The 14,647-nt window shown below is 48.9% G+C and overlaps 1 protein-coding gene across 4 annotated transcripts in view; it reads right to left on the bottom strand.

Moving 5' to 3' along the window:
* Positions 1-906: 906 nt before the first annotated feature.
* Positions 907-14,647, bottom strand: part of ATL1 (atlastin GTPase 1) — a 36,995-nt gene continuing 23,254 nt past the window's right edge. The window contains exons 9-14 of one of the 4 annotated variants that reach the window (XM_028721032.2): positions 13,451-13,578; positions 12,222-12,278; positions 10,336-10,407; positions 7,326-7,799; positions 4,323-4,337; positions 907-1,759 (exon numbers count right to left, since the gene is read on the bottom strand). In XM_028721032.2, coding sequence (XP_028576865.2) covers positions 1,646-1,759; positions 4,323-4,337; positions 7,326-7,799; positions 10,336-10,407; positions 12,222-12,278; positions 13,451-13,578 — 860 coding nt within the window. In that variant the 3' untranslated portion in view covers positions 907-1,645. The remainder of the gene's footprint in view (positions 1,760-4,322; positions 4,338-7,325; positions 7,800-10,335; positions 10,408-12,221; positions 12,279-13,450; positions 13,579-14,647) is intronic. The other 3 variants (XM_077934797.1, XM_077934747.1, XM_077934820.1) reach the window with 3 other exon arrangements.

The raw sequence follows: 14,647 nt of genomic DNA, 5'->3' as shown, positions 1-14,647 counted from the left end.
AGTTGGAAGGTTATAGGACAGAACCTGACCGTGTTCTGGCACAATGAAGCCTATCTTATAAACTTCCCCTTGAAGGCGTACCATGTAATTCCCTGTTGAACCTAAATGTACAGGCACTTTACTTTCCAAAAGTAACTTGAGCAGAGGCCTGCCACCTTGCAATGAGAATAATATTTGAGCTGTATAAGGACAAGCACCTTTAATTGCAATTGGCGTTTAGCAGTGTGTGCACTGAAGAATTGAGGACCCTGATCCAAATACAGTGGTACCTCGGGTTAAGAACTTAATTCATTCCGGAGGTCCGTTCTTAACCTGAATATGTTCTTAACCTGAGGTACCACTTTAGCTAATGGGGCCTCCCGCTGCCGCCACGCGATTTCTGTTCTCATCCTGAAGCAAAGTTCTTAATCCGAGGTACTATTTCTGGGTTAGCGGAGTCTGTAACCTGAAGCGTCTGTAACCCGAGGTACCACTGTAATAGCTATTCAAAGCTAGAACCCGTTTGTTTTAGTACAGGTCGTTCAAAATACTTTTTGCTCCGGCTGAAGGGTCTATTGCATATACGTACAGGTGCTTTCTCCTGATCATAGAATCATAGAGTTGGAATAGACCACAAGGGCCATCGAGTCCAACCCCCTGCCAAGCAGGAAACACCACCAGAGCACTCCTGACATATGGTTGTCAAGCCTCTGCTTAAAGACCTCCAAAGAAGGAGACTCCACCACACTCCTTGGCAGCAAATTCCACTGTCGAAGAGCTCTTACTGTCAGGAAGTTCTTCCTAATGTTTAGGTGGAATCTTCTTTCTTGTAGTTTGGATCCATTGTCCATCCGGTGCTTAGCATATAATGGGAAGGAGACGGGGTTCAGTTGGGAGTAGGTGATAATGAATTGGGGACAAATGAGGTAATTGTCTTAGGAACCAAACTTTTAATTGACAATTAAATAATAAAAACTTGATACACTCTTTATGCACTAAACAAAAATATATACAGTGAAACTCTCAAATACATGTACAAAAAAAAAATACTTCCCATCTCTTTTAACGTACCATAGCAAAAGAAATATTCTTTGTAGCTTCTGAGAAGGCAGTCTTAAAGTGAATAAATTGTCATTCACAGCTGCATGAAGGGAATGGCGTTAAATAAAAACCTCTTGAGTACAAATTTAAATATGTTAATGTGACGTGGCGCCTCCTGAATATGAGCCACATTCCTTTTCAGAATACTAGCCGTTGGATTAATGGCATGGGAGCTTGGATCCAGAGGAGGCTATGAATGCGTACTCGGGGATGGCAGGATTGCCACCATTGCCAAAGGAAGGTAGCAACCACTGCCTTCTCTGGCTCCGAACCTTAGTCTTGAAAAGTCCTGGGCCAGGGCCAAGTGTTCTGGAGAACCAAACCAGTAATGTATCTGCAGCAAAATTAAGTTTCAAGAAAATGAAAGTCATGCTGACTCATTCCCCTTCCAAGCAGGGCATTGTCCAAATTAAAGCAGCCACACTTAAGCCATTGGTACAAGTGAATGAGTTATCTGTTTTCCTCTATTCGTTTCAAGGAGTGGCAGAGTCTCGTACATGGATGCAAAATGATTAACATGTTTCAACGATGTGTTTTCATGCACCTCTGTGGAAAACAGCTGGGTTTACATTGTCTTCTTTTCCGTGCCTTCGGTGGGCTCAGCCTTCTGCGCCGTGGGGAAAGCGTGGTGATACAAATGTTTGTGTGTGGCAGCCGCACTGTAAAGTTTGTACAAAGCCTGCACACAAAAGCACAGAAAGGTTAGTGGAAAGGAGGGGGGCTATGTTTTAAAAGATGCTTTCAGGGCTCTGGGGGTGCACCTCGATTCTGCAAAAGTGCCAAAAAGTCCTACACTCTTGGCACTGGTGGCAGAATTCAGCTCTCCTTTTTTAAAAAAAAAAATACAGTTTCAAGTCTGCATATACTGTCATACCTCAGGTTGAATGTGCTTCAGGTTGAGCGCTTTCAGGTTGCGCTCCATGGCAACCCGGAAGTAACGGAGTGCGTTACTTCCGGGTTTCGTCGCATGCGCAGTTGCTCAAAATGACATGCACAGAAGCGGCAAAACGCGACCCACGCAGACGCACAGTCGTGTCTTACGTTCCATTCAGGATGCGAACGGGGCTCCGGAACGGATCCCGTTTGCATCCCAAGGTACCACTGTATATGCTTTAGTGTTTGTGTGGGGCCAGATAATATTGCCAATGGCCAGGGATTCAGGTTTGCTTGGTCCCTGCAACCTTGCTCTTATTGCTGGCAGAAGCAAAATAATTAATGCAAAACATGTAAAGGGACCCCTGACCCTTTACATCCAGTCGCGGATGACTCAGGTTGCGGTGCTCATCTCGCTTTATTGGCCGAGGGAGCCGGCGTACAGCTTCCGGGTCATGTGGCCAGCATGACAAACTAGAGTAGCACATGGAAACGCTGTTTACCTTCCCGCCGGTACCTATTTATCTACTTGCACTTTGAAGTGCTTTTGAATTGTTAGGTTGGCAGGAGCAGGGACCGGGCAACCCCGTGTCGGGGATTCGAACCTTCGACCTGATCGGCAAGCCCTAGGTTCCGTGGTTTGGACCACAACGCCACCCGCATCCCTATAAAAACATGAAAAAGTGCAACATAAATAGGGCAAAGCGAGCCAATCCATTATATAATCTGCGTAACTTTTAGTAGCTGCAGAATTCTGTCCTTGTTTGAGTTTGGGCTATAACTCACTTAATATTTTCAGCTACGGTGTGGAATCTGTTTGGAGCCCTGGCATCTTATTTGCATGAGGCAGACCATCACAGTGGGCTAGGTTTAAGCTGCTAGAGCTTATTCCTGCCTCTGCATGGTCTCCCAGCTGTCACTGTAATTCTAGGTGGGCTTCCCTTCTCAACAGCTTGGGCAGAGCGCGCCAAGAAAGATCGTGATTTCCCTTCAGCTGAAGGCAGGCACACAACATGCCAGCCTAACACCACAGGTGTGGTAGGAGGGAGAGAGAACCTGCCGCAGTTTAGGATCGAGGCCAAGTCTATGGATCAGACATCTGATATTCTGTGCCACGATTCTCATTTCAGTGAAAACAGAAATGCTGTTTTTGCACGGCAAGCTTCCCCAGATGCACCCGGGGTTCAGTCCCGCAAAAAGCTAGCATCTCACACAAAGCAGCACACTCAGCAAGCGTGGGTTTTTGGATTTCAACTCGGGTGCGACAGCCCTGAGATCAGGCAGTGCAAACCTGGTTGTTCTCATGGCTGAGCCTAGGCTAAGAAAGGAATGATTTCACCCTGCCTGAAGCGACATGGCCCACTACCGTCAGGGTTAGCAAACAAGCAACCTCTTAACTCTGGTGCATAAGCATCTATCAGCGGATCGCAAAGGCAGAAAAAAGAGCTCGAGTGTCCTTAATCTGAACTTGTATTCTTAAAAGTTGTTCCTCTGTCCTCCTGCAATGTCCCCGGTTGTCATAATTTTCTGGGGTTTTCTGCAACAGCGTCTAAATGATTGCTAGAAACTTACCATGGCACGTGCCAAGCTAATTACCAGGAGCAACTAGAGTAGCCTTCCAAACCTGGTGCCCTCCTAATAATTTAGACTACATCTCCCATCAGTCCCAGCACAGTTCCAGCTGCTGCTACTAGAAGGCAGAACAGTAGCCAATCAAAGGCCTCTTCCGGCAAGCAGTTCTCCCCTCCTGTGGCTTCCAACATTCATAAGCATTGCTGCCTCCAATACACAATTTCAGCTTGGTTTCAGCTACCACTACCTGGGAACAGCAGTTCCCATTCAACGCTGAGCCCACCAGAGAACTTGAGCCCTCCAGGATCAGGCCTGCCAGAAGCTTGTTCAACGCTGCTGAAGGATCATAGGACACTTTCTTATATACAGAGTCAGAGCACTGTCCAAGTGGCTCTCCAGGCTTTCAGACAGGAGGCAAACCCCAGCTTTACCTGGGAACTGAACCTGGGGCCTTCTGCATGCAAGCAGAGCCTCTACCACCGAGCTATGGCCCTTACCCAAGGCCTGCCTAGAATTGCAGGAAGCGAGAAGGGAGTCTGTCAAGCCCTGGACAGGTCGCAGGAGATGCACGATGGGGCTGTGCAATCAACGCCCTGGGCCAAAAATTGTGCAGGAGGCGCGTCTTGCAAGCCAGAAAGTCCAGAAGCAAAGCAAGCCTGCCTGCCTTTCCTTCCCCGCTTGGACAAAGGAGGCAGGAAGTTGAGCCATTTAAGCACCCCAAATATAGCACAGTTTGCACACACAGACGGACACTGGCAGAAGGGCAGCTGCTGCTACATAAAGAGTAATGGGCTTACCTCATTCGTATTTCCCTGCAGGTAAGGCAGTTGAAGGGGGAAAAAACACAAGGTGAGAGAAAGAAGACATGTGCAGTCTCCTCTAGACCTCTGTCCGCTTAAGGGCATCCCAGTGGAAAATTTTGACACTCCTTCCTCCATCCCCTCCCTGCTATCTGAACCTTTGTAAAGAGTCATGCCATCAGACCAGGTTGCACAGCCTTCATCCAGCCCTGTGCCTTCCGGACAGGAATCGGACTACAACTCCCATCAGTCACAGCCAGCACAGCCATATGATGCTGTAGCTGCTGGAAGCACAGCTGTGCTGCCTGGGGATGATGGGAGTTGTAGTCCAAACCATGCAGAAGGGCACCAGGGTTGGGGAATGGCTGACTGCGCTGAAAACAGGCCTCCTGGCACAAATTCTGCCACCTTTTTCACTGGAGGTTTACTTTTATTCATTCTTGTTTGGGATATTTTTTTGTGGTCGCTATAGACTGTCATGGTGATTCCGCTTTCGGACATCTGATGCTTCAACTGTCAGGAAAGTCGGGAGACAACAATTTGTCAAATATACACAGATGTTATAAATACTTATATAAGTTCTGGGCAAAGTTTTGTTGGCATTAATTTTGCAGAAGGTGTTGGTGGTCAGGCTTCTTTTTAAAAGTTCATTTTATCTTAGGCATAAATACAATGTGGTTGAGAACTACTTCTTTTTTTTAATGAGGAGAGGGATAACCCTCCCACACACAATATAAATAATAACCCCGGGGATTGTGTTCTACCATTGCAAAACGTTTTCTCCAGGAACACAGACAGAGTTGGTGTGGCTTTTAAAAGGGGGGCAAAGAATCTCTTGGCCACCTCTGACTTAAGCCTAAGATGAAAATGCTTAGAAATTTGCTCCCCACCCTCCAAAATTTCAGAATATCTCCCCACCAACTTTCACGGGAGCAGAATGGTCCTGTGGAAATGGGAAGTGGTGGGGAGGCATTTATTCCAGTTCTAATTTATACCCCACCTTTTCTGGAGTCATGACCAAAAGCACATGAGCAACTGAACCGCTCTTGGTGTCTGAACTGAAAAGCGTTTTAGAAGCCTTTAATAAACATGAGACCTTCTGCATGCAAAGGATGTGCCCCTGACCAATAGCAGCTCTCCAACTTTTCAGACTGGAGTTTCACCCAGCGCCCCCTGGAGATGCCAGACACTGAACCAGGGCCTTCTGCATTCAAAGCAGGTGGCCAGCGCTGAGCTAAGGTCCTTCTGTTGGTGATGAGTATTGACTGCCACCAGCCACTGGCAGGCAGCTCCTCCTCCATGGATTTGCCTGGTCCTTTTTTAAAGCCACACTCCTGGCAACCATCCCAGCCTCCCATGCAGATAAACTGATTCCCCATTGTAGAAGTGCAGCCTCCTTGTGGACATCCTAGTAAATAAGGTTCACTGTCAGCCTCTGCCCTCCCCGGTCAAAGCTGAGTTTTCCCCTTGTACTTAAACCTATCTCCCTCCCTTCTTATTCTTCCTCCTCCTCCTAATCCCATGGGGGGGCTTCCAGATAAACCATTTATTGAGCAGGGAGATTAGACCACGTTGGCTATTCAACAAGCAATTATTCTGATCTGTTTGCAGGGAGGTTAGACAGCGTTTCATCAAAGCAAGCAATTACCCCAACGCATTCCAGAGTATTTCCCCATCACCTTCCATCCTGCAAACCCCCCCCCCCCCAATCTTTTGGGGGAAGCGGGTTTGTTATGCAAGACTCCCCCCCCCCCCAATCTACTATTTATTGCCTGTCTGTACAGCTGTCCTCTTTGCATTTGTGCACCTCTTGGGACACCGTTGCCCAACCTGGCATGGCAGTGCCCAAGATGGAGCAGGAGGCTTTTGCCTACGTTTGAATGCCCTTAAGATGCCATTCTGAAGGTAGATGGCAGACCAAACCTCTAAAGAAACCGTCTCCCCATTTGGCGGGACAGTCGCCAAGATGGAGGAGCGGGTCTCGGCCTATATTTGGATACCGTCAGGTGCCATTTGGAATAAAGATGGCAGACGGAACCATGTAAAACTGCGCTGATTTTAAAAATGCACCGACTTATTTTGGTTTCTTAGACTTCCCATGCAACGCTGGGCACTTCTCTCTAAAGGTAAAGGTACCTTTGACCATTAGGTCCAGTCGTGACCGACTCTGGGGTTGCAGCGCTCATCTCGCTTTATTGGCTGAGGGAACCGGCGTACAGCTTCCGGGTCATGTGGCCAGCATGACTAAGCCGCTTCTGGCGAACCAGAGCAGCACATGGAAACACTGTTTACCTTCCCGCCGGAGCGGTACCTATTTATCTACTTGCACTTTGACGTGCTTTCGAACTGCTAGGTTGGCAGAGCAGGGACCAAGCAACGGGAGCTCACCCCATTAATGGGATTTGAACCACCGACCTTCTGATCGGCAAGTCCTAGGTTTAACCCACAGCGCCACCCGCATCCCTTACTTCTCTCTAGCCAACTATAAATGTGGAAGCTGAATTTGTTGGTGTTTGACTGAATCTGCCCCTGGAAACAGGGGCAGCCTGTTCTGCTGTCAGGGACTGGGCAAGGAGGAATGGTGGAGATGGCCTCCCCAGCCTGAACCTTCCAGAGAAGGAGGAGACAGTTCAGAATTACAACAGGGGTTTGAGGGAGGTTAGAGCTCAGAGGCAGGTGAGGGGGGAAAGCTGGGAAATAACGGGAGAGGAGGAAGAACAAGAAGCACCAGGGGAGAGACAGCTGACGGACTCAGTGTCTTTAGAAAGCATTACAAACCCCCTGCTCTCCCAGAACACGGCGTGCCTTGAAAGTAGGAGAGCAGAGAGCTCAGAAGCAAAAGGTGCTTTTCAGCACCGTAGCAATGACTCATGAGAAGTGGGAGGGACGCAGGGAGTGGGGCTTCACTCGGAGGCTGCATTTCTAAGCCTCTCCCTGTGACTATTGAATAAAAAGCAACTGGTAAGACCTCTCCTGTCTTGTCCACTCCTGGCAACCTACCGTGGAGGGGTTTGGATACTCTGACGCCTGACATCTGCTCACCTGGTCCCAGAGCGCTGCGGCCACTTGGTCTATGACGGCGCCCAGCTCCCTGTACTCCCCTGAGTACCTAATGTAGGCCCATGTGCAGAGGGTGATCAGGGTCAGGCCCATGATCATATTGCACAGGCTGGCTATGATGTCCAAGCCGATGAAGCCGGTCACCCCGGCAATGACGTAGGTGATGAAGATGACCACAAAGAGCGTGGCGGGTGTGCGGGCAGCGTGGAAGATGTTCTTGCTGTCGTTGTGCTTGATGTACTGGACGTAGAGCTCGTCGATCTCGGCTTCCAGCTGCTGGAGGTAGCGGCGGCTGAACTCCTCGCCCCCCATCTTCTTCACAGACCGGAACTGCCGCACCGCCTCCTCCTTCAGCTCCAGGTGTTTGCTCTGGAGGTCGCTGGGCGCCAGGAAGGGCTTGTCGCCTCCACACACCTGCAGGTTCACGGTTTCTGCATTAATTCACAAGGCCCTGAGCTACATGGGCCCCAAATATCTAAAGCAGCCTTTCTCAACCTGTGGGTCGCCAGATGTTGTTGAACTACAACTCCTATCACCCCTAGCTAGCAAGGCCAGAGCTCGGAGTTGATGGGAGTTGTAGTCCAATAACATCTGGGGACCCACAGGTTGAGAACCACTGATCTAAAGGATCGCCCGATTCCTTAAGCTGCACCTCAATAATACTAATATACCCTGCCCATCTCTCTGGGTTTCCCCAGCCACTCTGGGTGGCTTCCAAGAGAATATTAAAAAACAAGATAAAACATCAAACATTAAAAACTTCCCTAAACAGGGCGGCCTTCAGATGTCTTCTAAAAGTCAGATAGCTGTTTATTTTCTTGACATCTGTTCCACAGGGAGGGCGCCACTACCTAGAAGGCCCTCTGCCTGGTTCCCTGCAACCTCACTTCTCGCAGGTAGGGAATCACCAGAAGGCCCTCGGAGCTGGACCTCAGTTTTCAGGGTGAACAATAGGGGTGGAGACACTCCTTCAGGTATACTGGGCTGAGGTCGTTTAGGGCTTTAAAGGTCAATACCAACACTTCGAATTATGCTTGGAAACGTACTGGGAGCCAATGTAGGTGTTATATGGTCTTGGTGCCCACTCCCAGTCATGAATCTAGCTGCCACATTCCGGATTAGTTGTAGTTTCCGAGTCACCTTCAAAGGTAGCCCCACGTAGAGCGCATTGCAGTAGTCCAAGCGGGAGATAACCAGAGCATGCACCACTCTGGCGAGACAGTCTGCGGGCAGGGAGGGTCTCAGCCTGAACCAGATGGAGCTGGTAGACAGCCGCCCTGGACACAGAATTAACCTGCGCCTCCTTGGACAGCTGTGAGTCCAAAAAGACTTCCAGGCTGCGCACCTGGCCCTTCAGGGACACAGTTGCCCCATTCAGGATCTTCTCATGGGGCGCTTCTGGAGGCTCCCCACCTGCCCCTGAGCAGAGGCGGATTTAGGGCAGTGCGATTGGTTCCACCGCACTGGGCACTGAGCCTAGGGGTGCCCCAGGGCCTAGTGCAATGGTCCCCAATTAGCTAAGTACTGCAGACCCCCTATGTTTGAAAAGCCAAGGTATAGACCCCCATATTTGAAAATTTTGATATGGTGACACTAACGCTTGGGACCACCAGTTAGGACCCATTGATGTAGTGAATTGAGCAGAACAGAAGGTGAGATGCAGGGGCACACACTGAACTTTGGCCTCGCATGGGGTGCTGCTGAAATTTGAAAGACCAAAGTCCACCTGTGCCTTGAGGTTCAGTTGGCCTTTATCAGGGACCCAGCTTGCAGCATAGCAGGCATTCTGCAGTCATTGCAGCATCCGGGCTATGAAAAGAGGGCATCCCCACATAAGGGGCATTGCAGTAATCAAGGTTCAGGGCTACCCATGCATAGATCACTGTGGTCAGGCTGCCCCTGTCTAGAAATGGCTGCAGCACCCCTAAGAAATCTCACTTGGGTCTCTAGTGGGTCTCTGAGAATCCTCCGGAAAAATAATCTCTCAAAGGACCTGTCGATGGCATTTTACCATTGTACTGTGGAAAGTGTATTAACTTATGGTCTGTTTGTGTGGTTTGGGAGCTGCACGGCCAGGGAAAAAACAATGCTGTCCAGCATTGTAAAGACTGCGGAGAGAATAATTGGGTGCACTCTTCCCACCTTGGATCAAACCTATGCTTCCAGGTGGCATAAGAAAGCTGCAGAGATAGCGCAGGATAGTGCGCACCCCGGAAATGATCTCTTTCAGCTTCTGCCTTCTGGAAGAAGGTACAGGGTTATAAAGACTAGGACTAGCCGCCTGAGAAACAGTTTCTATCCAAATGAGATTTTGGTTTTAAACACAGCGTAAGGTAGTCTCTGTGGGAGTATATTGTATTCAGTTATGGGGTATCAGAGTTTTTAGGGGGCTAACCAGGCTGGGATAGCAGGCTTGTTGGTTTTTGAATGTCTGGTGTAGATTTTTTTCAGTTTCGTTGTTCTGTATGGGACAATGACAATAAAGATGATCCTATCGTATCGTAGTGAAAAGAAAGGAGCAAGGAGTGCTCTCAAGTTGAGGAACTTAAAAGCTGGGGTAAGAGCTGCTGGTCAGTGGAACGGACTCCTTCAGAAGGTGGTGGACTCTCTCCTTTCCTGGAGACTCTTAAGCAGAGGCTGGATGGCCATCTGTCATGGATGCTTTAGCTGAGATTTCTGCATTGCAGGGGGCTGGACTAGGTGAACCCCCCGGAACCCCTTCCAGCTCTGTGATTTTGTGACTCCTGCTCCTTCCATGGAGTCAAACCCCACCCAGAACGGGGTTGGGCCATCCTGTCGCGCAATTCAGACTCTCTGCCAGTTGAATCTCGCCCAGTTCTTGCACACAGAGGGCTTTCCCGCAGCCCCTTAGAAGGCACCCACTGCAGCCCAAAGGGGGCCTAGTGGAATCGTGGAGGGGTCACGCTCCTTGGTCCTCCATCAGGCTTACCTCTTCCATTCTTTTGTTGTAAGTGTCTTTTGCCGTGGCAACAGCTGCAAGGTTGTTTGCTTCTGCCGTGGCCTGCAAGGGATCAGGAAGAAAGGTCAGAAGAGGGAACCAGAAGAAGAAGAAGAAGAAGAAGAAGAAGAAGAGGAGGAGGAGTTTGGATTTGATATCCCACCTTTCACTCCCTTTAAGGAGTCTCAAAGCGGCTAACATTCTCCTTTCCCTTCCTCCCCCACAACAGACACTCTGTGAGGTGAGTGGGGCTGAGAGACTTCAAAGAAGTGTGACTGGCCCAAGGTCACCCAGCAGCTGCAGGTGGAGGAGCGGAGACGCGAACCTGGTTCCCCAGATTACGAGTCCATCGCTCTTAACCACTACACCACACTGACACCACAAGGAGGAGGGAAAAGGGTCACTGGGCCCAAGGAAAAAATTGCACCGAGGGAGTGGGGAAGAGCATCTTTTAAGGGCTCCTCCAAACACCCTTTCCATTGCGCATCCACAATCAGTTGTGCTCACAATGGCCTCAGGGCAGTTACAACACACTGCATGGAAGACATTCCGCTACACTTCCAATTTGCACACATCCTGTAGCTTCCTGCTGAAATCTTGTAACTTGGTATACCTCAAATGTCCCAGTTTAATTTTTGTCCCACTTCTGTTTTGGTTTTTTGCTTTTGCTGCACTGCTGCAGCACTCTAGCGCGTGCGCGCATGCACACACCCACACACCCACACACACCCCGGAGCAATGAAGCCCGAGGAAGCATTGCAAAACAATGAAGAAAGTGGAATTGTGGTAGTGGCCCAAAGGGCCATAATGAATGTGATAGTGTGAACCCCTATAAATCCTTGAATATGCTTCTAATAGAGAAGTTATGGTAAATTGTTGCTTTAAGAAACTGGTGATTTTGCAAGTTGCTGTCCCCCACTGGGGCAGAAGGACAGTTAATACGTAAATCACGAAAATACAGTTCATAAACATGGTGCAAATGGCTACACGTAACACGGGTTCTCAACACACTAACACAATGTAACTGATCACAGTGAATATCAAAGCTTAGTCAGCAATGCTTATTGTGCATGTGTATTAAACATAAAATGAGGTAATGATGTATATGATTGGTGGAAATTGAAATGCTTTGTTTGGAACTTATAAATACCCCTGCCCAGACCCTTGGGCGGGGTTGCAGTTTTGCTAAAAGATTTGACTGTAACCTATTGCTTTGCAATAAACAACAATGGACTCCTAACTCCTCTTGTCTCTGAGTTTCATTGGCGTAACTCAGAAGAGAAGCTGTTTTTGGCTTACAACAGGATGACATGTGGACCATTTAGCACAAATGCATCTCTAGGTAAAGGTAAATGTACCCCTGACCATTAGGTCCAGTCGTGGCCGACTCTGGGGTTGCGGCGCTCATCTCGCTCTATTGGCCGAGGGAGCCGGCGTACAGCTTTCGGGTCATGTGGCCAGCATGACTAAGCCGCTTCTGGCGAACCAGAGCAGCGCACGGAAACGCCGTTTACCTTCCCGCCAGAGTGGTACCTATTTATCTACTTGCACTTTGACGTGCTTTCGAACTGCTAGGTTGGCAGGAGCAGGGACTGAGCAACGGGAGCTCACCCCTTCGCAGGGATTCAAACCACCGAACTTCTGATCAGGAAGTCCTAGGCTCTGTGGTTTAACCCACAGCACCACCCACGTCTCTAGTGCACAGCTATTGCATCAGTTGTGTGTTGCAGATGGCACCTATAAAAAACCCCAACCAACCCCACCAGTCAGGAGGACCCTAACCCACCGTGGAGAGAACAATCCAAGTCGTGCAATGTGAGTAAAAATAAATACACCTCCGTTTGTTTAATAACTGTAATCAGTGCCGTGTGACTTACCTGCAGCATCGATTTGGGGTGAGGCAACTCCTCTCCTTGGTAGATCTTTATATAGGCCTGGGAAGAAAACAAGACAAGAAGACAGGACAGGCTGAGTTTATGCATGCACAGAAAAGTCCACAAAGGTCTGTAATGCAGTCCTGGCTTGTTGGCTTCAGTGCCTTCCTGTATGCTTCTGGACTCACAGCTGTCCATGGAGGTGAAGGTCAATTCTGTGTCCAGGGCAGCTGTCTACCAGCTCCACCTGCTATGCAGGATGAGACCCTACCTGCCAGCAGACTGTCTTGCCAGAGTGGTGCAGGCTCTGGTTATCTCTCGCTTGGACTACTGCAATGCGCTCTACGTGGGGCTACCTTTGAAGGTGACCCGGAAACTACAACTAATCCAGAATGCGGCAGCTAGACTGGGGACTGGGGACTGGGAACGGCCGCCAAGACCACATAACCCCGGTCTTGAAAGACCTACACTGGCTTCCAGTACGTTTCCGAGCACAATTCAAAGTGTTGGTGCTGACCTTTAAAGTTCTAAACGGCCTCGGTCCAGTATACCTGAAGGAGCGTCTCCACCCCCATCGTTCTGCCTGGACACTGAGGTCCAGCTCCAAGGGCCTTCTGGCGGTTCCCTCCCTGCAAGAAGTGAGGTTACAGGCAACCAGGCAGAGGGCCTTCTCGGTAGTGGCGCCCGCCCTGTGGAACGCCCTCCCATCAGATGTCAAAGAGAACAACAACTACCAGACTTTTAGAAGACATCTGAAGGCAGCCCTGTTTAGGGAAGCTTTTAATGTTTAATAGACTATTGTATTTTAATATTCTGTTGGAAACCGCCCAGAGTGGCTGGGGAAACCCTGCCAGATGGGCGGGGTATAAATAATAAATTAATATTATTATTATTATTCTAGGTGCTGGCTTTGACATTTTAGCTCTTCTAAGCTCTTCTAAGCCACCAAGGTCCAGGGGTGCTAGACTACAACTCCCATCATCCCTGGCAACTGGCCATGCTGGCAGGGGCAGATGGGAGTTGGAGTCCAACTCCCATCAGAGAGCAGAAGGTTCCCCACTCGCTGCTGTATGACCTCCCAGCACAGGTGCTACGAAGAAAAAGGCCCCGCCCTTGAGCTTTTTACAAAGGACGCCCTCTTCATGAGGCCGAAGAGGAAGGAGGCGTCCTGCCCAAGACGGCCCAGCAAGAATGGAGCTCCTGAGTCAGCCTCCTGACACCTTGATGCTCACCTTGAAATATTCCACAAGGCCTCGGCAGGTGATCTGGTTGCCGTTGATCTCCTTGACGTCCAGGCTCTTGGGGCTGAGCAGCCAAGGGATCAGCACCTTCAGGTTCTTGATGAAGTCCTCGTCTATTTCTGTGGGGGGGAAGGCGAGTCAGTGGAAAAAGCAGTCCTCGCAAGCAAGCGGATGATGTCAAACTCATTGAGAATGGCGTCAGTCCTACTGCTTATAAAGAATCTAGTGCTTATGTTACTACAGTGATACCTGGGGTTACATACACTTCAGGTTACATACACTTCAGGTTACAGACTCCACTAAGCCAGAAATAATACCTCGGGTTAAGAACTTTGCTTCAGGATGAGAACAGAAATCGTGCTCTGGCAGCGCGGCGGCAGCAGGAGGCTCCATTAGCTAAAGTGGTGCTTCAGGTTAAGAACAGTTTCAGGTTAAGAACAGACCTCCAGAACGAATTAAGTACTTAACCCGAGGTACCACTGTATCAGCAGCCAGGTGGATAATAGCCTGGTCCTGGAAATTGTCAAAAGTTCCTATGTGGAAGACATGGTTCGCTAATGTAGGAAACATTGATTTCTTTATCGGATTGTCTAGTTAGAAGTGTAGTCTAGGGGCAAAGCCAAATCAGGCGGTTTTGATGGAGACGGAGACAGACTAGTCTCCATTTTTTATTTTAACAACGACAACAATTTTATTATTTGCCCCACGCGAATCTGACTGGGTTGCCCCAGCCGCTAGGGCAGCCATGCAAGTACTCGTCCCATTTTGTGTTTTTATTCTGTATTTTTATGCTGTGAACTGCCCTGAGATCTTTGGATGAAGGGTGGTATACAAGTTTAATGACTATTTTTAATATATAATGATGATGCACGCCTGGTTGTGGTTGTGCTATATGGACTCATCTTAAAAACTTGGCTATACGTAAGTGCATCTCTGTGATTTGTTTTTTTTACACGGAATATGTGCTACTTATGGTTCTCTTATTGTTTCTAAGATTATGCATCAGTTTTTCCATCTGTTTGTGATAAATTAAGAAGAAGAAGAGGAAAAAGAAGAACAAGTGGCAGGCGCATGTCTGGTTTTGATGCTTTCGTCATTTGAGCACCAGGCAGAGAACTACCATAGTTGAGAGGTTAAAGGTAAAGGTAAAGGGACCCCTGACTGTTAGGTCCAGTCCTGGACGACTCT

The sequence above is a fragment of the Podarcis muralis genome, chromosome 1, assembly GCF_964188315.1.
Source record: "Podarcis muralis chromosome 1, rPodMur119.hap1.1, whole genome shotgun sequence".
Taxonomy (NCBI): Eukaryota; Metazoa; Chordata; class Lepidosauria; order Squamata; family Lacertidae; genus Podarcis; species Podarcis muralis.
The sequence above is the reverse complement of the archived record's forward strand: the minus strand, read 5'-3'. Positions and strand labels throughout refer to the sequence as shown.